At 39.1% G+C, this 25,276-nt stretch overlaps 1 protein-coding gene across 2 annotated transcripts in view; it reads left to right on the plus strand.

Moving 5' to 3' along the window:
- The window catches only part of TMEM63B (transmembrane protein 63B), a 2,399,602-nt gene that overhangs the window by 1,059,505 nt on the left and 1,314,821 nt on the right, over positions 1-25,276 (plus strand). For both annotated transcript variants that reach the window (XM_044060665.1, XM_044060674.1), the window contains one exon: positions 18,280-18,413. In XM_044060665.1, coding sequence (XP_043916600.1) covers positions 18,280-18,413 — 134 coding nt within the window. The remainder of the gene's footprint in view (positions 1-18,279; positions 18,414-25,276) is intronic.

Genomic DNA, 25,276 nt, shown 5'->3' on the forward strand with positions numbered 1-25,276 from the left:
AATATCTGATGTGGTGTGGTGTGCTATGGCTACTTGACATTGTGACCAGTGGAGGATGGCATGTCCTGTGTTTGGGAGGCAAAGTAGGATTAACACTATTAAAATCCCTCAAAGAAGGGGCAGCGTTGTGTGGATGTCCTGAGGTGCGCTTGTAGCCCACCAAGCCATCTTCTGGTGGCAACTCATTAATCAGTGCACATGAGCATGCTGTCACACATACATTGTGGGTATCTGTGGTAATGTGGGTAGCTCATTCCCCCCACCTCGAGGTGGCAGGGTGGGGGTAGGTCATTCAGATATCTTCATAGACCAGGATGTCAGCAGCAACTCAACCAACCCTCGTGGCTGCCTGAATGATGGCCCGTCTGGACAGTTTTCACCTCTGTGATGCTGGGAGCTCTAACAGCAGAAAGAATGGCCTTGGTCCACTTGGGAGGAGGACTTGATGCTCTGTAGTCGTGGGGGCATAAAGAATACTGATTAAAAAAAAGAAAGTAAGCTAACCTTGATCCATGAGATTATAAGAAATATGTATAGAATTAATCAGCTAAATGCTACAAGGCTCCAAAAGAAGGCCGGTTATGGGAGAGAGTCATACAGTGACGTACAAAGAGGAACAGGGATGAGAAAAAACAGGCAGAAATCCAGGTACTTTTAAGAAGAAAATTAAAGTACTAGTTATGAATAATAATCATTCTCTGGTTGATCCCCTAAAAATATGCACATAAACAGGTCCATGCAATATACCAACTTTGACCATAGTGTAGTTAATTAATGTTACATAATTTGCTAACATTTTAATAAAATATCTAATTTACATAACAGCAAACAAATCTTCACTAGATATAAGATGCAGCAGTTCGAGTGTTATGTTTCTGATGTAAGCCAAAACAAATACAATTCTAGCTGAGCTGCATTAGATGAGAATTAGAGAAGCTGTAATTATCAACACGCTATGTACTGTAGCTTTTAATATTAAATAGTAAATCATTGCAGAACAGAAGTTTGAAAAAGGTTGCTTCTGATGCATTTTCTCAGAGCTTTGAAGAAGTGATAGAGTTTATTCTATGCTGGCTAGCAGGTATGTAACATTCCTGGTTTACAACTGACATACTGGCATAAAATATACGAGATGCTTCCCTGTGATGTAATTTAGCTTTGAGCAGGCTTCAACATAAATACAGTATAATTATCTTGTCAATGAAATTCTCTCTTAATTGAGAGTACCCAGGTGTCAGGTGAATGCCCTGGAGTTTTAAAAAACCTTACAGCAGTCAAAGGCTGTCATCCCCATAGATTTAACCTCATATGTGTCCTACAGAAGTACCTGAAGACAGTAGATTAAATCATGTGTCATAGCCCTAGTGAGCCAAATCAACAGAGACTTTAAGGGGAGTAATAGTTCACAAAACTGCAGCATGCTGACTGAAAATTGCTAGTTTGAATGTCAGAGAAGGACCTCTAGCTGCCACTATCTTAACAGCAGCCTAATGTAATGATAAAGTAATATTTATGTTGGAAGGTGTTTATACTAACCAAGCCATCTATGCTTTAAGGGCAACCACCTACCACTCCCTATTTGGAAATGTAAGATTTGGTTTCTGTGTGTCCCTGCATTTACTTTTGGTTTTCTGTTCACTTCTTTTGCCTCATATCTATAAGGATATAATGCCTTTGTCCATTTAGTTACCTGGATAAACCCACTAGTCACAAGTGTTCCCTGTCAGGGTTAAGCAGCTTGCTCAGAATTACAAAGTGGACATTGAGGGAATCAAACTCAGGACTAAAGGAGCAGCTCATTAACTCATAGACTAATCCTCTGCACTAGCTGCCAGCCTTTGTCTAGGAGTATCCCTAAAAACATATGCATCATGCTTTTACTTTCTACAGTCAAGTATTCCCACATTTGTATCCATGAGTATTCCTTTGCATAATGTGTTCTGTAAGAAAACAGACAGCATCGGACAAATCTGCATTTATGAGAGGACCATGTTTGCTAACAACAAAGCATAGTGTGAGGTGTAGAATGGTCTTGACAGGAGATATGACTACTTGAAGAAATTGGCTCAGACTGCCATGATATGAGGGGATTAAGCCCTGATGTTATGAATACGTGCACAGATAACCTCTCACTTGAAGATCTGTTACGGTGAGTACACTGATGTTTCATCTCCATTATTGTCCCCATGATGGTGTGTAGTTTAATAAAGTCTTTTTTATAGATGAATATTTATCTGGCTCTCAATTTTCTTTTTCTGAGGTCATAATGTGTAGACTCTGACATTAGCGTTGTTCTCTTGGAAGTGTACTGTGATGTCACAAGAAAGGGATCAAGAGATTAAACTCTAAGGAAGATTGTTGTATATACATGAAGATGTACCGAGTTTGTACATAGGAAGAAAACTATATAAAATTCAGTGCGTTACTGAAGCATTATATTTTTAACTTCAGATTTGTGGGCCTTTCAGTTACGTACTGGTAATATGACTTCTGAGAGACATTTGTCTCACCATGTCAGCACCATTTGTTCTTGAATGAGTATACGTCCTTCCTACTTCACTGCAGGACTACTGTTCAAATCCTGCTAAATTAAAAACTGATCTTCATATCCACCAACTCCATGACATATCACCACTTCAAAGTGAGGCCTTTCTTCATAACAACATAGTACTCACATGACCCAAATAAACTTCCTGTTGAAAATGCAGACTAACAAACAGCCCAATTATAAAACTACTCAGAAATATACCAAGACCTGATAATCGCTAAAACATAAATTTGTAACATTAACAACTTTCAAGCATCTTAATTGAGTAACATGGAAACCTAAATTGTAGCACAGCGAAGACCAGGAAAACCAAAAATAATCATCTTTATGGGGGAGGGCAAGACACTCCACAAATATTTCAGGCCTTCTGCTATTTATATGCATTAAATCTGAGGTTGCAGAACCAATCACTCCTCCCACATAGTCATAAAGAAGGAGCATAGTCACAGGAGAATATAGCTATCCTGAAATTTTGCTTGACAGAATGGCAACTCAGCAACTGGACTTCATAAATGTGAAAACTGTTTAAAGGGACTCAGAAGCATGAGGTGAGTCCTTCAACATGTGTTGTCAGGGTTTGTTGAGAAGCAGTAACAGGCAGCTAGCTGTCTTCTACTGAATTCTACTGCAGAGCTCTCCCTGTTTTTCCGCATGACTCATTGCTAACCATTTCTAGTGGCATACAGCTCAGCCTTCTTAGCACAAGGAGACAGAATCCCAAAATAAGGGTACAAATTTTAAATATTGCTCTTACAAACTTAGAAAGTTGCTAGAAGAACAGGTTTTGTCTTATCTTAAGAGTATGAAGTCTGAAGCTCCGATTTCTATTATTTAATGATAGCAAACCTCAGTGATTTGCTAGAAAAACACAATTTTTATAAGAAGCAGATCAAAAATGTAAGGCAAAAATCTGTAGATTCTGTAAAAATCTGGACAGTTGAGAGCTGTAGCTGGTGGTAATGGTGAGAACAAAAGCAAACCTAACTGCATTCCTTGTAACTTTTGTAAAGCTTAATTTTGGGCACTGTAACCTCCTCCTCCACGCTCACTTCCTTCTGAGTTTTTTTTTTTTTTTTTTTTTTTTTTTTTTTTTTTTTTTTTTGGATGCGAGGGAAAGCAGCTTGTTTTACACGAGACCTACCCATGAGGTTAACTATTTCTATTGGTCTCAGATGTAGCTGAAGTAGGCTGATAGACACATCATTTAACAAGACGATGTAAACATTTGGAGTAACAGAAATGATGTCTGTAATTTTACAGCAATTACTGTGTAAGTGATCATTTTTATCTCTTTGTTTTTGAGGTCCGAGTGATTTAAGATACTATATACAATGTTGTTACTTAGTTATACATAAACATATTTTGTAACCATTGCAGAATGCTGGAGTCATGAGGCTGGTTATTATATAAACTGTATCTTAAAATTGATGTCATTCATGTTTTTTCTATGGAAATGCTAATTGCATTTAATGTTCTTTGTAGTTTTTTTTTGTTTTTGTAAAACCCATCAAATAAGATGACTCTTGGACAGATTGGTATCTGTTAAATGATTTAAGTAAAAAATTAACTACTTGATAATTAATTTCAGTTACACAATGCCTTAACTGTTCCTTTGTAGCATTGCAACATTAAGTTTTGGTTTGCATCCAGTGGCATTTTGTATGTGTGTATGTTTTAATAACCCCTCATAAAGGCATAGAACAAGACAAATCAAAGTCAAGAGCAGCTGTGGAAATTGTAACCTGTTCTAATAATGCTTAGAATAAAAGTAACACTCAAAAGATTTTCACTGTAAAAATGTAAGTAGTAAAACAGGGAAGGCATAAGAAGCAGTTTAACGGATAATCTGTAATATATTTTATCTAGTTTCCAAAATTCTGTCACAAACTGTGCCGCCTGTGTTTGTATTAACCATTTTTGAAAGACTGATTCTATAGCAGGATTGAAGTTCCACCACAGTAAAAAGTAAACAGCAAAGTTACCTGTCATATTTAAGAATTGAGGTAATAGTTTTGAAACCGGTTGCGTCAACAACCAGAACTGTATATAACTTATAATGTTCCTCCTTTTCTCTATCACTTTGTTTTATGATAAACATTTTAAATTATGTAATGCCTGATTGGCACAGAGGTAGCAAATCAGACTCAGTGCAGGCATCCCAGGTTTGCTTTGTGAACACAGTACCAGAGGTGGAAGATAGGGGGGGAACTGATTGTCAGACCTTCTTAATTTCTGTCACCGCAGGGTTTGTTCCTTGGATAAGAGCCAGGGGTTAGCTCAGAAGGACTTTAGAAATACATGTTGGCACTACCATTGCATGGCAGAGTTTCAGGTCCAAGATGGTGGCACTTGAACAGCCTAGGACAGCCTTGGTTGAAATTCACATATTTTCCTTTGCTTTGCAATCTAGTATGGTTATATTTTTTATAATTTTATGTTCTGTCCTTGTTTTGTAAGCTGAGATCCTTTGCAACGGTGTTACCACACTTTTTTTTTTTGTTTTGTTTTTACCAATTCAACCTGATCTTTTGGCTTTCCTTAGCATTCTGCAATATTAGCACTTGCTTATATTGCTTTAGCCGACTCTTATTTTGTTCCGGATTATGTGTGACTACAAGGTGATGGTCCAAAAATGTTGAGGTCTGCTGGTATTACTGTGATCCTTGTCAGCATTGTACTTCAGGAATTGTTTTGTAGGGTTGGTCTTGTATGTTTTTCATCATCAAGTATTTTAGGGATTGTCTATCTGAGATGACAAATTTTGTTTGAGTTGCTGTTGTTTCATCATTTTTATATTTTAGGGTTGTCTGTTGGACTGCAGGTATTTTGAAAGAGTTTTGCAAGCTGCAGTGAAGGTAAATGTCAGGGCATTTGATTACTGGCTTGCCTGCCTTTGAGTCTTCATGTCCGGACTCTGTCCTGATGGTGCATGGTGATATGATTTGATGGACTAGGAACACCAAAGTCTTCTACCGAATTTCCTTTGTAGAAAGGTATTTCAGAACTTTGTGGTTAGGAAACAGACATGTATGAATGTGACTTTATATTTTTAATTACAGCTTTAGTGCTTGTTTACATGACTGCAGTATGTTAAAATATCATAGTAAGTCATTTTAGTTAAATAGTTAGAGCACAATTTCATTGTTATTAAATTGTTTAATTACCTAGCACTTCTCAAAACTGCAGTCTTAAACAATGGGGTACAATAGATATGAAAGGAATATATCAAAATTAATTACATTTGCAGTGGACAGATTATTGATGAAACAAAGAAAGTCATGATAAACTGTAGATAATATAGAATAAACTAAACATTACAGATTAACAAACAATTCAGGGTATCAAAATCTTGCTTCAGTGTAAAAATGTTACAGAAAAATAAGTAAGTAAATTGCTCATGTTGTTGTTCCTTCGGCTTTTCACAGTTAGGAGTCGCCACAGCGGAACTCCGGTCCGCTAATGATTGGCAATAAATTTTCACGGTGCAGAGGTTCCAGCTCGACGCCCAACCTTCAACGAAGGCACGCCCATTCACGCATGTCTTTCGAACACCACTGTGGGGAGGATATGCAGACTCCACACAGAAGGCACTCCGGCTGAGAATCAAATGGGAGAACCTCTTACTGTGAGGCGAAAACGCTACCTCTTGCTCGGCTGCTGAGTGCCTCCTATTCTGTGCAGATTTTAACTACCCCGCTAACGGGACCCAGCTAAAATACATAACAGAAGTTTGGCCCTCCTTGAAGACCTGAACTGCCCAAACGAATCCTATTTACCAGACTTTGTTTGGGAAACAAGTAATATTACAAAGAAAGACTGACTAAATTTGAACTACCCCTCTAACGGGACCCAGCTAAAATACATAACAGAAGCTTGGCCCTCCTTGAAGACCTGAACTGCCCAAACGAATCCTATTTACCAGACTTTGTTTGGGAAACAAGTAATATTACAAAGAAAGACTGACTAAATTTTAACTACCCCTCTAACGGTACCCAGCTAAAATACATAACAGAAGCTTGGCCCTCCTTGAAGACCTGAACTGCCCAAACGAATCCTATTTACCAGACTTTGTTTGGGAAACAAGTAATATTACAAAGAAAGACTGACTAAATTTTAACTACCCCTTTAACGGGACCCAGCTAAAATACATAGCAGAAGCTTGGCCCTCCTTGAAGACCTGAACTGCCCAAACGAATCCTATTTACCAGACTTTGTTTGGGAAACAAGTAATATTACAAAGAAAGACTGACTAAATTTGAACTACCCCTCTAACGGGACCCAGCTAAAATACATAACAGAAGCTTGGCCCTCCTTGAAGACCTGAACTGCCCAAATGAATCCTATTTACCAGACTTTGTTTGGGAAACAAGTAATATTACAAAGAAAGACTGACTAAATTTTAACTACCCCTCTAACGGGACCCAGCTAAAATACATAACAGAAGCTTGGCCCTCCTTGAAGACCTGAACTGCCCAAACGAATCCTATTTACCAGACTTTGTTTGGGAAACAAGTAATATCACAAAGAAAGACTGACTAAATTTTAACTACCCCTCTAACGGGACCCAGCTAAAATACATAACAGAAGCTTGGCCCTCCTTGAAGACCTGAACTGCCCAAACGAATCCTATTTACCAGACTTTGTTTGGGAAACAAGTAATATTACAAAGAAAGACTGACTAAATTTTAACTACACCTCTAACGGGACCCAGCTAAAATACATAACAGAAGCTTGGCCCTCCTTGAAGACCTGAACTGCCCAAACGAATCCTATTTACCAGACTTTGTTTGGGAAACAAGTAATATTACAAAGAAAGACTGACTAAATTTTAACTACCCTCTAACGGGACCCAGCTAAAATACATAACAGAAGCTTGGCCCTCCTTGAAGACCTGAACTGCCCAAACGAATCCTATTTACCAGACTTTGTTTGGGAAACAAGTAATATTACAAAGAAAGACTGACTAAATTTTAACTACCCCTCTAACGGGACCCAGCTAAAATACATAACAGAAGCTTGGCCCTCCTTGAAGACCTGAACTGCCCAAACGAATCCTATTTACCAGACTTTGTTTGGGAAACAAGTAATATTACAAAGAAAGACTGACTAAATTTTAACTACCCTCTAACGGGACCCAGCTAAAATACATAACAGAAGCTTGGCCCTCCTTGAAGACCTGAACTGCCCAAACGAATCCTATTTACCAGACTTTGTTTGGGAAACCAGTAATATTACAAAGAAAGACTGACTAAATTTTAACTACCCCTCTAACGGGACCCAGCTAAAATACATAACAGAAGCTTGGGGCTCCTTGAAGACCTGAACTGCCCAAACGAATCCTATTTACCAGACTTTGTTTGGGAAACAAGTAATATTACAAAGAAAGACTGACTAAGTATGTTTTAACTATATATATGTCCCTGTATATTCGAAGTGTGTTCCTAGCCTAACTACCTGCCCAGGCCTACCAGCAGCCAGCAACTCTCCCTATATCTTACTGCCCAGACCCTTATTCCTACTCTGCTGTCATTATCACTTGCATTTCTGCCTATCCTCCTTTGACTTCTAATATATTTCCCACTGCTTCTCCTATAACTTTACCTTCTCTTCTCACTCTTTGCCAAACTTACTGTTTTCAGCCTTCTACCTGTATCTGCTCTCTAACATAGTCCATATCCCCCTCCCTTGCCATCTCTATCCTGACCTTAACCTGCCTACTATAGCTCTGCCTACTATCACCTTACCTCCTAACATTATTCTACCAGTTATAACTTACCTGCTGTTTTTACACTTGACTGATTGTTTCCTCAATTTCATACTCCTCTGCCTTCTGCTTTCACCCTATGCTCCTAAACCATCCCCCCATTTATCTGTACTCCTCTACCTTATCTCCCTAAGGCTGTATATTCCTGCACTCTCACCCCTCAATTCTGTAAACCACCATATTTACTCCTATTCTTGTCTCTCCTTCTCTAGTCTTCCCGCCACTCTCCTATATGTGTGCCCCTCCCCCTTTCTCTCCTCGCTAACCGTTCCCACCACTCTGCTTTATCTTTGCCCCTCCCCCTTACCTCTTTCAACCCTCCCAAGCAACCTTATAAATATCCCCCCTCACCTTAGGACGCCATCTTTACTCCCTACCTCTTGCTCGGCTGCTGAGTGCCTCCTATTCTGTGCAGGTAAGCGGCAGGTTGTTCTAATTATCCATGCTGGTCTCCTGTATTGTGTTGCTTTAATGTGAGACATTGTATGTTTGTACAATTACATGTATTATTTGTTGAACGTGGTTCTGCTTGCAACATTGAATTATATCAGCGTTTTGCATCCTGTACCTTGTAGTAGATACATGCTTCCGATACCTGTTTAAAACTGTGCTGCCTGCCTCTTCTGGGCTATACTGTGTATAGTGTTGGATATTTATGCTTCCATGGTTGTTTATTTAACTTTCTGCCCTCCTAAATTGAGCTATTTATATATGGTTTAGGGCTTATTTACAGCTACCTGTTTACTTTAAACAACGGCTCAATTTAAAACCTCGGACGGACCCAGTGTTTTACTATCCTTGCCTAGCATAGTTTATATTAGCCGCCCACTAGTACTAAGCTACAACTTAGACAGCGTGTAATCTATGATTAATGTATTATCCTCGATGTTTTCCTATGATGTAAGGCCAACTCTGCTAGCGTTTTCGCAGTACCCTAACTATACTGTTAGAAGAACGCTGCACTGCTCAACTATAGTGTCAGATGAACGCTGCTCTGCTTATTAGGAATTGTTTTTAACTAGAGTTTTTGCAGCACCTTACCTATTCTGTTAGAAGAACGCTGCACTGCTCAACTATAGTATTAGAAGAATGCTGCTCTGCTTATTAGGAATTGTTTTTAGTTGATTTCTATCTGCATTCTGCATCCTGTGCCTTTAGCTGTTATATATGTTACAAACCTCAAACCCTGACCTGTCTAGTACTAAGCGTTAACTGAATAAGGTGTTCATTTGATTATTAAATGATCCTCGGTGTTTTCCTAGGATTACAAAGGCCAGTATAGCTAGCGCTATTGTAGTAAACGCGCTTACATACCGTTAAACCTAACTGCTCTAGTTTGAGGCATCTGACTGTTAGTACTCAGCGACAACTTGTTTTGGCGTTCTCTCAGCTTTGTAAAGGCCAATACAGCTCACGCTTTATTTTAGCTGCTAATAGAAGCCTTTAAACCTATCTTGTTTTTGAGACAACTGATTTACAGCATTGTTTGGGTTTGTATTCTGACCCACAGTTTCTCTCAGAAATTAGCGCTATTGTTGAAACGCGCTTATTAGATTTAAACCCATCTTGTGTATATACACCCCGAGGGGTCACTTTTTCTTTTTCTTTTCCCAGTTTCTAGGCGATGCATAGTACTCTGCTTAGTATTGGGTTAAGTCTGTAATATTACATTGTAACAAACTGTGTGGTACTGAGTTAAGCCTGTAACTATGTATCGCAACAAACAGTAGAACTGGTTGTGTTCCAGGTTAGTCCTTTATGGGGACAGTTCAAACCTTGTATTCTGGCGCCTTTTGTTTGTTAAGTCTTTGAACACAGTTGCCGACTGCATTGTTATTCAATACTTATCCTACTTTACTGTAATACGGTGTTTCTAATTAGACAATTGTCAAGCGATTTATAGCTGTTGCATTTTATGAGTGTCTACCTTTCTGGTGTACAGCCGACAATTGAAGATGATTCCTATATAATAAATTGTGCCTCTACCTATTCTTCTAGGATTTACATGCAAAGTATAACCTGTTTTGCTCACTTACTGTAGTGTAACTCTTCTTGAAGCTGATAAATGTTGTTTGCATATTCTTTTTTTTAGAATATTAAGGTTTACATATCCTTTTTCCCTCTCTTCACACTCTCACTCTCTTTCCTAGATTTTAACTACCCCTCTAACGGGACCCAGCTAAAATACATAACAGAAGCTTGGCCCTCCTTGAAGACCTGAACTGCCCAAACGAATCCTATTTACCAGACTTTGTTTGGGAAACAAGTAATATTACAAAGAAAGACTGACTAAGTATGTTTTAACTATATATATGTCCCTGTATATTCGAAGTGTGTTCCTAGCCTAACTACCTGCCCAGGCCTACCAGCAGCCAGCAACTCTCCCTATATCTTACTGCCCAGACCCTTATTCCTACTCTGCTATCATTATCACTTGCATTTCTGCCTATCCTCCTTTGACTTCTAATATATTTCCCACTGCTTCTCCTATAACTTTACCTTCTCTTCTCACTCTTTGCCAAACTTACTGTTTTCAGCCTTCTACCTGTATCTGCTCTCTAACATAGTCCATATCCCCCTCCCTTGCCATCTCTATCCTGACCTTAACCTGCCTACTATAGCTCTGCCTACTATCACCTTACCTCCTAACATTATTCTACCAGTTATAACTTACCTGCTGTTTTTACACTTGACTGATTGTTTCCTTAATTTCATACTCCTCTGGCTGAACCCGCTCCGTTCGCCCTTCGGGCTCACTCCGCTCCCCTCCCTACCCCCAATTCCCACCCACCCCCAGGGGTCCTAAACTTAAAGCTCCATAGACACACCCCCTACCCTGTTCTTCCAATCCTCTTCCCTCCCTTCCCTGAACACACCCCTACTCTAAACTTCCAATCCTCCCTCCTCCCACAACCACCCTTACCCCTTCTCAGTCTCACACTCACATTGAGTCTCTCTATTTTTAAACTCTACTTCCTTCACTCATACCACCTTACTGTACTCCATTTACACTAAAACTACCTCTTTCTTTGTACTCTGGTCTCTGTTATACCCCTATCCTCTGTTATCTTTCTTACATTCTACCATACTTCTCCTTTACTATAACAACACCTTTCTACTCCACCCTCTCGTACCTCTCTTCACCTTTCATAAATACACATACTTCCACTATGGCTCCACTCATGTCATCCCACATTTTACTTTCCACACTACTAGTTTCCACCCTATGCTCAATATACCTTCTATCCCTCTATGAGAAACCACTGCATGTCCAACCTTTCTATCCACACAAACAAACTACAATATATCTAAATCCTCTAAATTCCTATCCATATATTTCTTCTACACCTAGCTATCAACCACCTAGATTCCACCGACTGTCACACCTAAAATACAATTTGTCTTTGGACTACAAAACTAAGCTTCTAACCTTTCTAAAATGTAAACACACTATGAAACCTATCAATCTTAACCTTCAATCTGGAGATATCCACCCTAACCCTGGTCCAACTTTCCACTCTCCCCTAATGACCATACCCAAACTCAATAACACCTTCCTAATAGGACATCTTAATACCCAAAGCATAAACAACAAAATACCTTACATGCATTCCCTCCTACAGATACATTCATTTGACATTCTCTGCATCTCTGAGACATGGCTAAAGCCCTCCACTAAAGACACTGAGATTACTCCCCAAGGTTATAATATCATAAGACTTGACCGTCCCAACCGTAAAGGTGGTGGAGTTGCAATTCTTCATAAAAATCATCTAAATATTACTACCCTTCCTGCCTCTCCAACACAAGATAGCAAAATAGAAGCTATCATTTCAAAACTACAATTAAACTCCAAAAAATCCATCTATATTATATGTATGTACCTACCACCTGGTAATAACATACCAATCCTCGAAAATTACCTTAGCTGGATATCTATCACATATCCCCAAGAAACCATCATACTAGGTGACCTGAATATAGACTGGAATAGCATTACTGCTGATAATCCTTCTTCTCATATCAACCTCCATGGTTTTATCCAAACTAGTACCTCAACTACAAGGCTCAACAAACACAGTAATAGAGAAAGCATTTTAGACTGGATTCTTATAAATAAAGTCAAAGATAATTACAAAGTAGGAATTTTACCAGATGATGTTAGTGATCACTCCTTAACATTCATAACAAGGGATAAGGCTGATTGTATAAACCCCTGTATCATAAGACATGTACGCACCATCAAACACTTCAATCCAGAATTGTTCCAGTCTGAACTTACTGCATGTAATTGGAACCCATTAAAAACACTCCCTCTTGAAAATGCAGTAATGTACTTTAACTCTACTTTTTTATCTATCCTTGACTTACATGCTCCTGAACGTAGCATTAGAACTAAATCCAATGCTGCCCCCTGGCTCTCCCATGAAACCAAAACAACTTATTCTCACTAGAAATAAAGTCTGGGCCACATGGAGATCACATAGACAAAACCCTGATCTTCTTCACTTCCGCCAGCTTAGAAATCTAACCAAAAAAGCAATAATAGCTGATAAAAAGAAATTCTACTTCAATCTACAAGAAACCCATCTTAATAATTCAAAACTTTTCTGGTCTTCAGTTAATAGACTTCTTTCCCCAGGACGTTCTAAAACACCTTCCCCACTTAATTCTGATCCTGATACCCCCCAACAAACTGCAGATGCTTTCAATTGTTTCTTCACTGAAACTATACAAGCTCTTGCTAATCAATTAAACACTAATAACTCACACCCAACATGTAACCTCATTAACTCCTCCTCTAAATTGTCTCTACATCCCATCTCCACATCTTACATATACAGACTCCTTCTTAAGCTAAAACCTTGTACCCCCTCTGCGGACAAGTTACCTTCACTCTTTCTACAAAAAGCTGCCAAGGCTATCGCATATCCTATCTCTATTCTCATTAATAGGACAATCAAAGAAGGTATCATCCCTGATATATGGAAGGTCTCTCACATTATCCCACTCCATAAAGGTGGTAACTCCATTGACTACTCTAACTTTAGACCTATTGCTCTAATCTCTCCCTTGGCCAAAATAATGGAGAAATGTATACACCATCAGCTTGTACAACACCTCTCTCTCCACAACATCATAGCAAACAGTCAACATGGATTCAGACCTAATCACAGTACTACTACTGCCCTTCTTTCCTTTGTAGACACTATTAACCTGAACCGTAACAACAACCTACTCTCATCTGCTATCTTCATAGACCTCTCCAAAGCATTCGATATGGTTAACCACTCTTTATTAATCAAAACTCTAGAATCACTATCTTTTGATATCCCTGCCATTAGATGGTTTTCTTCTTATCTCACTAACAGGAAACAGGCTGTTCTCTGGAATAACCACATCTCTTCTCTTCTGCCAGTTTCTATTGGAGTTCCACAAGGTTCTATTCTTGGCCCACTTCTTTTTTCCCTCTTCATAAATGATCTCCAAAACACAATCCCCCAAGCTACTTGCATTCAATATGCAGATGATTCTACACTCATCTGCTCTGCATCCTCTACCTCAGAACTTAGATCTCATACTCAAAATGTCTTTAACACCGTCGAAACATGGTTCTCTAGTCGATTTCTCTTACTAAATGCTAAGAAAACTAAACTCCTCCTCTTTACTCCTACCTCCAGAACCACCCCATTAAACTTCACTATCTCTTCTAACAATGCCACTATCATCTCTCCCGACTCTACTACTAAACTGTTAGGTATTACAATTGATAATAATCTCTCTTTCAACCAACACATTAACAACACCATTAAACTTGTCAATAGGAAAATAGGATCTCTATATCGGATTAGACCATTTCTAACTCCCTCCTCTAGAACTAGGATCGCTCACTCCCATCTTCTTTCCTCTCTTCTCTATGCTTGTCCCATTTTCACCAACCTCAATAAAAACAACCTTACTAAACTTTCTACCTGCTATAATAACATTGCTCGCTACAGGAAACCCCTACAGAACACACCACTGTCTCAACCTGAAACTACTAGGCTGGCCAGAATTCCAAAACTATCTTGCAACCCAACAACTCACTATTGCCCATAAAATTCTGTACCATCCAACAAACACCCCTATACTCTCTCAACTCAGTATCCCCTACAATAATCTTAGCTCTCTCCGCTCCTCCAGTAAACTATTGGCTAATTCCACAAAATCAAATAACACTGCTGGCGACTCCCTTTTCACCAATTCAGTAGGTAGAAAATGGAATCTACTTCCTAGTAACATAACAACCATTGCATCATTACCTCTTTTCAAACTAAACATTAAACTTCACTTCCAAAACCACTGGCTGTGCACATGTAGTAAACCTGATTAATCCTTCACTACTTAGACTCTACTTCATTACTATCTCCTACTTCAAACTTTTCTATTATCCAACTGGCTTTCCTCCTCTTCTGCCACTTGTTTTCCTATTATTCCTTGCTTATAGACTGGCTTCTAGCTCTCTTTGCTTGCTAACTATCTTACTTGCTGTCCTTCCTTCAACCTACCTCTTCTTATTACTCATATTCTTAGCTCTCTTTCTCACACTTCCTATGTTATTATTATCTCTCAAAGTATTTTATAACTTAATATGATGTCTTTGAGTTTAACTGTGTGTAGTAGTATTTATTTATTTTTTAGTTATCTTTATCGGACTTAGTATAGTATAATTTATATAAGTATTTTTTTGTGACTGCCACTATGTGAGTCAGTATTAAGCTCACTAGTAATAATGAGTAACTGTAGAGTTGTTAGTTTCTGTCTTTTAAAACTTTCTTTAAACTCTAGTATGTTTGCCTTAATTGTATTCTCTGTGGAGCTTTTCTCCCCGGGCCTCTACTGAAAATGGAAATATCTCCAGTTAGACTAGCCCGGTCAACAAATGTAAAATAAATAAAATAAAATAAATACTGCTGCACCACCGTGGCTGAGAAAGCTGCATATAATTAAAACCTCCAGTCATACTCAACATGACCAGCTTGCATGAAAGGTCCCATCAACCTCAATTTAAACAGTTTGAGAACAATAAAGTCTCAAGCATGTTAAATCTTGGACAGGGGCAAATCAAAATAAAGACAATTCGTTCCCAGCAGTCTCTTACCCTCTTCAACGTCCTGCCCGACTGTCACAGATCTTCTTTCACACAATCCATTCATCTCTTGTCATTTGTTCTGTTCTTCTCCTTAGCCACACTTCTGGCATGCTTGAAGCTGTTAACCTATTCTACTATTTCCCTTCTGTCTAATTTTCAGCTGCTTCTGATTTTCTCTGTTTGCTACCATGACCTCTGCCTTGTCTGTACCCCATATCATCCCATGTGCCTTCTGTTTTGCATTCCAGTTCTCTTTCATTTGCTGAAGTTCTTATTCAAGTCTGCTTGTAATACCACATTGATGCATACAGCAGCTTTGTTGATTTGACCCCTTACATGTCTGCTAATTTAGTCCATCATCATTATGAACGGCAGTGCACTCAGAGCTGAACCCTGGTGCACACTCATACCCACTGGGAACTCCTCTGTGAGTCTGAACTTTGCACATACATGTGTCATTTGGTTCTTGTACATAGCCTGCACTAATTCCACCAGTGATTCTTGGATTTTGAACCATTTCAGGACTGCCCAAATCAGCTTTATTGGGACCTTGCCATATTCTCTCTCTCAAGTTTGAATCTAGGAAAACCCATTTGGACTCTTACTCATCTCCAGCTTTTTCCCCACTGTCTGCCTCACTGCAAACATCAGACTGGTTGTCATGCATTCTGATCTGAATCCAAAATGCTCTTCTCCCATCCTACTTTTTATTACTCTGCATATTAATTTATCAGTTGTTTGTATTGTGTTATCTAAAACTGTCATGTATTGATATCTCAACATGCAGATAAAATGCATTTTTCATCCTTGAAACACTGTAGTGAGTTTTTTCTTGACTATGTATGGCCTCAATTTGCAGTGATGGACTTCAACATTAGACAACTCTCTTTCTTCTGTTTTTTGGCCATTTTTTGAAGCATGTTTTTTGGACTTCGCGATTTATTTTTAGTGTGGCAACACTTGGGCTGTATTGCAAAAGAGTTGCTTTTCTTGTAGGCGTGCCTTGATTCCAAATGACTTGCTCTGAACATAAGCAGTCACTTGCACTGAGAGCAAGTCTTTTGGAATTGGGCCTCTGATGTCTATAACCTTTACTTATTCATATGTTTTATTATTAGAGGATCTTATATTTTCAGAAATTAATGCACAAATGTGTATACTCAGAGTACTTTGGACAAGAATGATGTTTCATAATCTGTAATATTCTATTTTATCTTTTGTTATATAAGTTGAATTCATTTGTACATACCTACTCACTATTGTCTTTGACTTAACATCTATTTTAGCGATTATAGAGACTAAAAATTGTAAACTCATATGAATTGTTACCTATTGTTCTGCTTTGTCTTCTAATTGTATTAACATTTACTTTGGCTTATATGTATTCTTCTTGTACTTTAACAAACTGTTATTTTATGTATTTTATATATTGTATCTATGGAGCTTTTCTCCCCAGGACTCCATTGAAAATGGGCTCATTCGGCCCAATGGACCATCCTGGCAAACAAACTTCAAATAAATAAATAAATAAATAAATAAATAAGTGTTTAAATAAAATTAAATTGAAGGTTAAAGTTACCTGCAGGTAGCCTAATAACGCATGCATCAGACACATAACATTCTTATCATAACCTGGGGAAACTGTACTGTAGGTTCCAAACAGAAAGCTACAATCTAGTTTAATGTGAAAGGCTGTAAGCTTCTTTCTTCCAGTAATTGACACCCCCCCCCATAAGTGGATGCTGATAAGTTAGTCTGCACTGTAGCAGGGAGACACCCAAGTAGTGTGATCGGGGTGCTAATGAAAGGGCTTTTGGTGGTAGAAAGAATAGGGTAGCAACCTGAAGGCTGAAAAGAATTTATCCTCTTATTTGCTAACACCATGTTATGATGAGTATAGGACCCATGTCTGACACTACTGTGAGGTTATCGGGAATACCCTGCATTGTTATTGCTTTTGTGGCACTCTGTAATTAATTAACAAAAAAGCATTTATTTCACTAATTCTTTTATGTAAACATCAAATCAAATGTTTATGGTTTTGTACAGGAACATGCATGAGTGCTGATTATAACAGCAGAAATGCAAGTGTGCAGGAAGGATGGCTGAGAACAGAAACCGGAAGCAAACACTTCTGTGTGGGTATAATAGGAAAATTAGTGGCAAAAAGCCTGTAAACAAGTGATAGAAAAGGAATGGAAAAGAGAGGAAGTACAATAATACCTCTGACGTTTGAACAAATGTTTGGTTGAAGATCTTATTCAGCTTCGTCTCATGCACTAGAGTACTTGAAAATGCAAGTTTTTCCTCTCAGACTGTTGCAAACAGCATGCATTGCTGAAAAGGAGTATGTTTTAGTTATTTATTTTTTGGTTATATTATGTACATTGTATTTGAATTCTTATAATGCAAGAATTGTTGCCTCACAGCAAGAAGTTCTACCGTTCGATTCTTGGCTGGAGTGCGGGGAGTGCCTTTTGTGTGGAGTCTGCATGTCCTCCCTGCGGTTGGGTGGACGTTCGAAAGACATGCGTAAATGGGCATGCCTTCTTTGAAGGTTGAACGTCGAGTTGGCAACTCGGCGTTTGTGAAAATCTCCTGCCAATCATTAGCAGACCGGAGTTCCGCTGTGGCGACCCCTAACCGGGAAAAGCCGAAAGACAAACAACAACAATAATGCAAGAATGCAGTTTTGTGTCTTATGTATGAACTTTTGTAAATTAACGTTACTGTGGTTTACTAGGTATTTTCAGTTAGCCACATACGTGTAGCTATACATTCATGTGTGTTCATTTGCTGTGGTTTGCAAATCACTCAGTGTTGTTCTCTCTACAGGTTGAAGCCATTCAGTATTACACAGATTTGGAAGCTCGTCTTAAGCAGGATTATGCAAAGGAAAAAGAAAAAGTGTATGAGAAGACACTCGGGATGGCCTTTGTCACATTCCAGAATGAAGCAATGACAGCAGTGTAAGCATCATTCACATTCATAGGGCACCAGAATCACACCTCATTTTCTGCCCTCATGCTTATTCTAGTATAAGTACAAATATACTTACATATGGACTGTCAAGCCAGTTTGTGTTATGAATAGCGGAACTCTAAGGAATTCTAGTTTTCCTGTCAAAAAAGGGAATTGTATGCTGTACTGTAAGGGTTTTAGAAGGCTCATTGGAAGTTAGATGACAAAGGGAACTATAAGACTAGCAGCATCGTAATTTTGTCAGAATAAAAGGACTTCAGTTTGAATGCGGGGCAGGAGTAATGTGTAACTGCTCATATTTTTAACAAAAATGCATCACCACCAGTGCTGCACTGTTGATCATTTTGTAATCATTACAATAGTTCATGGGCACTATCTGAGCAGTCTAAATAACTACCAAACTCTGTCATTGAAGTTTAGTATCACAAAATACATATCCAAAGGCACAGAAAACAAACATCAGGTAACCTTCTTATGATACAAAGGTACCACTTTACATTGGCCATCATTCCGAATGTCTCATTAGTCATACATCTGAATATACCCTAGTAAAGAAAATTATTTTCTGCAACTTAAAACATATCCCAGTAAAGCAATGCATCATGAAAATGTGCAGATTGCCATTAAATAGTTTATATTGTCTCTGTTTCTGTTCAGTGCCATTTGCTGTCATGAAAATTTCTGTAGGAGTAAAGAAACCCTTCAGTACTGTGCAGTATTGATTAAATATGAGCCGGTATGAATTATTTCGTTGAGTATGTATGTGTATATATATATATATATATCATCATCATATATATATGTATGTATATGAATACACACACACACACACACACACACACACACACACACACACACACACACACACACACACACAAAGTGGGTATAAAAATTTTGCACACTCCTGTTGAAATGCTACGTTTTTGTGATATAAAAAAATAAGACCACAATAAATCATTTCAAAACTTTTCCCACCTTTAATGTGACCTATAACCTGTACAATTCAATTAAAAAACAAACAAATTTGTTAGGGAAAAAATATAAAAAATGAAAACACGTAGAAAAAGCTGGTTGCGTAAGTGTGCACACCCTTAAACTAATACTTTGTTGAAGCACCTTTTGATTTAATTACAACATTCAGTCTTCTTGGGTACACACATGCCATCAATTAAAGAGACTGATTAACCCCAAATAAAGTTCAGCTGTCCTAGTAGGATTGTCCTGACATTTACTCAGTTGCCTGCTACAGCAAAAGCCATGATTCACAGAGAGCTTACAAAGCATCAAAGGGATGTCATTGTTGAAAGGTATCATTCAGGAGAAGGGTACAAAAAAATTTTCACAGCATTGGATATACCAGAACACAGTGAAGACAGTCATCACAAAGTGGAGAAAATATGGGACAACAGTGACATTGCAAAGAACTGAACGTCCCTCCAAAATTGATCAAAAGTCAAGACGAAACTGGTCAGGGAGGCTGCCAAGAGGCATACAGCAACACTGAAGGAGCTTCAGGAATTTCTGGCAAATACTGGTTATGTGCTACATGTGACAACAATTTCCTGTATTCTCCATATGTCTGGGCTATGGGGTAGGGTTGCAAGATGGAAGCCTTTTCTTGCATAGAAAAACATCCAGGCCCGGCTAAAATTAGCAAAACAATACATCATTTCTCCCAAAAGCATGTGGGAAAATGTGTTATGTTCTGAAGAGACCAATGTTAAACTTTTTGGCCACAATTCCAAAAGGTACTTTTGAAACAAAAAAAACACATTGCATCACCAAAAGAACACCATCCCCACTGTGAAGCATGATGGTGGCAGTATCATGCTTTGGGGTTGCCTTTCTTCAGCTGGAACTGGGGCTTTAGTCAAGGTGGAGGGAATTATGAACAGTTGCAAATACCAGTCACTTTTGGACCAAAACCTTCAGGCATCTGTTAGAAAGCTGAAGATGAAGTGGAATTTCACCTTTCAACATGGCAATGACCCCAAGCATACATCCAAATCAACAAAAGAATGACTTCACCAGAAGAAAATTAACATTTTGGAATAGCCCAGCCAGAGCCCAGGCCTAAATCCAATAGAAAATCTGTGGGGTAACCTGAAGAGGGCTGTGCACAAGAGATGCCCTCAAAATCTGACAGATTTGAAGTGCTTTTGCAAGGAAGAGTGGGCAAGTATTGCCAAGTCAAGATGCGCCATGCTGATAGACTCCCTACCCCAGAAGACTGAATGCTGTAATTAAATCAAAAGATGCTTCAACAAAGTATTACTTTAAGGGTGTGCACTCTTATGCAACCAGCTTATTGTAAGTTTTTTATTTTTTTATATTTTTCCCCCTAACAGATTTGTTTGATTTTCAATTGAATTGTACAGGTTATAGGTCACATCAAAGGTGGGAAAAGTTTTGAAATGATTTATTGTGGTCTCATTTTTTATATCACAAAAACCTGGCATTTTAACAGGGGTTTGTAAACTTTTTTATCCACTGTATATATGTACTGCCCATGAGGGCTTGTTTTGTGGTATATGTGTAGTGGTACTACCTTTTGGGGTTATCTGTTCCTTAAAGTAACTGCCTTGCAGTTTCTTTCACCCTGATTTAGTCTGTTCTTAGGCAAAAAGTAGCAAATGCTACAGATGCTGGAGCCAAGTGTTTTTGTAGGCAGTGGTATAACAAAGGAAATAGAAATGTTATGTGTTTGTACAGATTATGGAATAGCTGGTAAACAAGGGTGAGCACATAACTAGATGTATTCGAATAAGAGTAATGAACTAGAACCCTCATGTCAAAGAAATCAAATTTAAACACACATATGCACTGTCAATCATGCTGTGCTACTATGCTACTATGCCAAAGAAAAGTGCAGATGGGGATAAATAAAGCTGACTGTGTATGGAGTACTTATCCTCCATGGGGAACAGAAAATACTCCCCTGGGATTCCACCTGTGTCCCTGATGGACAGTGGCATAGAGTGCTGAGTTGTTGGAACATGGGCTAAAAAATTCTTGGCTAGGCTTGTAAGGGCCTCAGGGCCAATAGCCTAGTAACTTCCTATGATCCTATGTCTGCAGATTGTCAAGCCCTTTCCATGATACGTGAGTCCATTTGTGTCTATGTACCAGGTATCTCAAATGTGTAGGTGACAGTTGACCAGAAGTGCCATCATCCAGGCAGCCCTGACTGCTGCTAGGTAGAGATGCCCCATCTGCTGGGTAAGTCTAGCTTATCCTCAGACTTGAGCCTGAAGGCAACCTGTCTGGCAGGCCATAGCTGACAGGTGCTCTCTCCAGTCAGCTGACTGTATCATCCCTGCATGCACGCTACAAAAGCACTTACCCTAATCTTATCTTCACCATAACCTCCACCTCATGGTAGTGGACATAATAACTGCGTCTCTCAGAGCCTCCAGTATCAGTGTGTGTGTGTGTGTGTGTGTGTGTGTGTGTGTGTGTGTGTGTGCGTGCGTGCACATGCACTTCCATTCACATGACCCCGAGAACTACCTTGACTGACTTGGGATACCACTCCCATACTTTCTGGTCAATGGCCTTTGTCCAAGCTTCCTTTTGCACTGGAGCACTGGCTGACATGGAACTGCTGTACCCTTTTCCTGAAGTAGACAGGCTGGCATTGCCACTCCCTTCTATTCCTCCATGCTCTCTCTTCTAGTGACCAAGCTGCTAGTTGAAGTTCAGTCATTTGGTTCATAGTCAGGGCTTCATTGCCATTTATCATAGAATCAGGACTGATTTTATTGTGATTACATTATCTGGGTTTTATCTTCCTATTTCTCATAAGCATCTTACAGTTTGTATTATTGTTGATGTTGTTCGTGTTTCACTGTTGCAGTCATCACATTTGGGTTATCCCTGCCAGGGTTAGCCCTTGGCCAGCCTGAATACCAGAGGCTTAGTATTTCTGCGTCGGTTGCTGTCGCTTCAGGACTGACATTAGGTCATCAGTAGTATTAAATAAGGCAGCTAATGCCATTACATCAGTCTTTCTTGCTGTGGAGCCTGAAGCAGAAACAGTTCGCACAACTGCCAGTCGGCCGCTATCTGAGTTTTGTTTACTGAATTCAAGCTGAAGTCTTCTAAAGCTAAGTACCCCATTGGGGATCCTTTTTTTTTTTTGCACTAACCGATGTCAGAAAAAGTTAATAATTGTCTCGTCTGTGGAAAGCAAATACCGCATTGAGGCTTTCATTCTTACTGCATCACTTGCTTAGGATCAGACCACAACATCCCTCGCTGTCGCTTCTGTGCTTTGTTCAGTGAAAGAACTATCCATCGTCGGGCCCTTACTGTAGCTAGTTATTTTTGCTTACAGTCCTCAAACCCTGATATGACTTTGGTAAGCCATCCAATGCAGATCTACTGAAAAAACATAAAGATAAAGACAGAGTCAGACCACACAGATCCAAACCTACTGAAGACGCTCCCGTTAAGCTAGTTGTCAGTTCTCTGGTCCACAGTGAGGCACTTTCACAGCCCCTGATGCCCGCTTCTCTGGATTCGCAGACCACTACAGAGACCCTCTCGGAGACCGGTATGCAGCAAAACTCTTCTTCGACTAAGGATCCTGTGGTTGTCTCTACCTTGGATGGGTCCAGAGCCGCTGATCAGGCACCGGCTTCTGAGGAAGACCTTTGCACTACCAATTCTCGACACAAACCGACGTCTTCTTTTGCAACTATCGTTCTTTCAAAAACAACCGAGTTTCTTAGGCCCATGTTATTATTAATGTAGTTATTACTGTTGCTTTGTCAAAACAATCCTATATAAAGCTGAAATTCGTTTTGTGAAAGTCGTTAAGGCAGTAGTACTTGGTAAAAATCATACTGTAATATTGCTGACGGAGCAAGTAATAATAAGTAATATCTGGAGCACCATAATGATTAAGATTTCTGTCTCACAGCTTTAGGGTCCAGAGTTCAGTCCTGAATTCTGACCACTGTCTGTGTAGAGTTTCCTTGTAAAGCCTATGGGATGGTTGTTTATTCTGTTTGTGCTCCAGTTTCCTTCTTCCACCACAGAACATGCTAGTTCTGGGTAATAATTAAAAATGGAAATAAAAATGAAAAATAATAAGAATTATAAAAGCTAATCATACACCTCCTGTCTGGAGTCCATGATGGTGACAGCTGCCTAAGACAACTTTAGTTGACAGTGTCAGTAATGCAACAGTTCACAAGCTTCGTTAGCAGTATCAATGATGCAACAGGTCACACACTTGCCTATAGTGCACAAGGCAGGGGGCTCTATTCCCACACCTCATAAATCGATCGGAGTGTGCCATCTTTCTGATGAGACACTAAACCGAGTTCTTATCTGCTTGAGCTGGCGGTAACCCAGGTGGATGTAAAAGATGTCATGGCACCTATCAAAAAGAGTAGGGGGAGTTCCCTGATGCGCTGGCCAAATTTCCCCTAGTAGTATAAATACTACCTCAGTTTTCCCGTGAAAAGAGGCTACTAGCCTAGGGAGACTCACCTGGTCTACAGAAGATAAAATCTTTAAAGTCTTGCATTATTTTCTGCATTTGCTCCCAATGTAGTGAGGTGCTGTTTCAGTGGTTGCCTTTTCATTGTTGGCGTGCCATGTTTTGCTGTGCTGTAAAACATAGTCATGGGTAGGGCACGTTATGTTGCTGGTATGCTGTCCAGCATTCATATGAAGTTTTTGTATGTAAAGTTTGCTGCTACACTTCAAAACTTCAGAACTGGACCACTCTTCCTGGCTGTGTGTAGTTTTTTGTTTGGTAAAATTGAACTAATGAGAATGCGATTGCTCTTTAACTTCCCTCCTCTCTGGCCTTTCTGTGAACTAAGGCCACATGTTTATCATCTATATCTCTACATTATTGTACCAGCATTACAATATAGTCTGTTTTCTAACTGTGTGAGGCACGTTTGGTTAAGTGCAGTGGGAACATCAAATATAGGTTGCAGCATGTTTTTCCAGGGATGTTTAGTCAATTTTCATGTTATTTTTAACTCAATATATGTCCACAAGTTTATTGACTATTTATGTCCAGTTTCAAGAGAATAGATTGCCTTAGCTAAATGTTTGGAGAGCTTTAAATACATAGAACATCTTCAATTTGAAGACTGTCCTCCTGGTTATTTCTCATTTGTTTATTATACAGAGCTTGTAAAACCCATTGGACTAGCTGTTTTCTTTAGACTTTGTTGTAAACTGTATTTGTGCAGTGCTGACTGGACTATAAACCTGTAATATGTGCACACTGCATTCTGAACTGTTCATTCTGGGCTCAACTTATTTTTATGAAAGTCCCTGTTTTACTTTGGTACTTTCAGCTTCTATTTACAGTATTTGTTACTATTTGCAGCCATGTGTAAGTTTTTGTTGTCTGGGGGACTTGAAATACACCAATCCTTGATAATATTTCATAGTTGTAATATATATTTATTCACTGTTATTTCAAAATGTTGTGCTACGCGTGAATTTATGTAAGCTGCACAGGATTAAGTACTTGAATAAAGCCAAAGGAGAAGTTTTTCTCTTTTGTGCTCTAACTTCACCCACAGGTGCTGATCGGCATGCTTGCACACACAAGAGCCTGTAGTGCCTTGTGAATACACAGACCACCCTGTTGTAGCTCCCATGTGGATACAACACCAGCCTATAGGTTGCATTCTGTGAGTCTGTCTTTCCAGAAAGTTCAATCATTGCAACAAGCTGAATTGGACCTCAGTAAGCTCCAGATAAGTGAACCAACTTAGGTACTCATTCTCGTCATCCTTTGCTTGGCTGCAGAAGCACCTGCATCCCTGACAAATCCTAACTTACATGGATCACATGAGTCACGGTCAGCTCTTTA

Source organism: Protopterus annectens, chromosome 1.part0, assembly GCF_019279795.1.
Source record: "Protopterus annectens isolate FY-2018-M chromosome 1.part0, PAN1.0, whole genome shotgun sequence".
Taxonomy (NCBI): Eukaryota; Metazoa; Chordata; order Ceratodontiformes; family Protopteridae; genus Protopterus; species Protopterus annectens.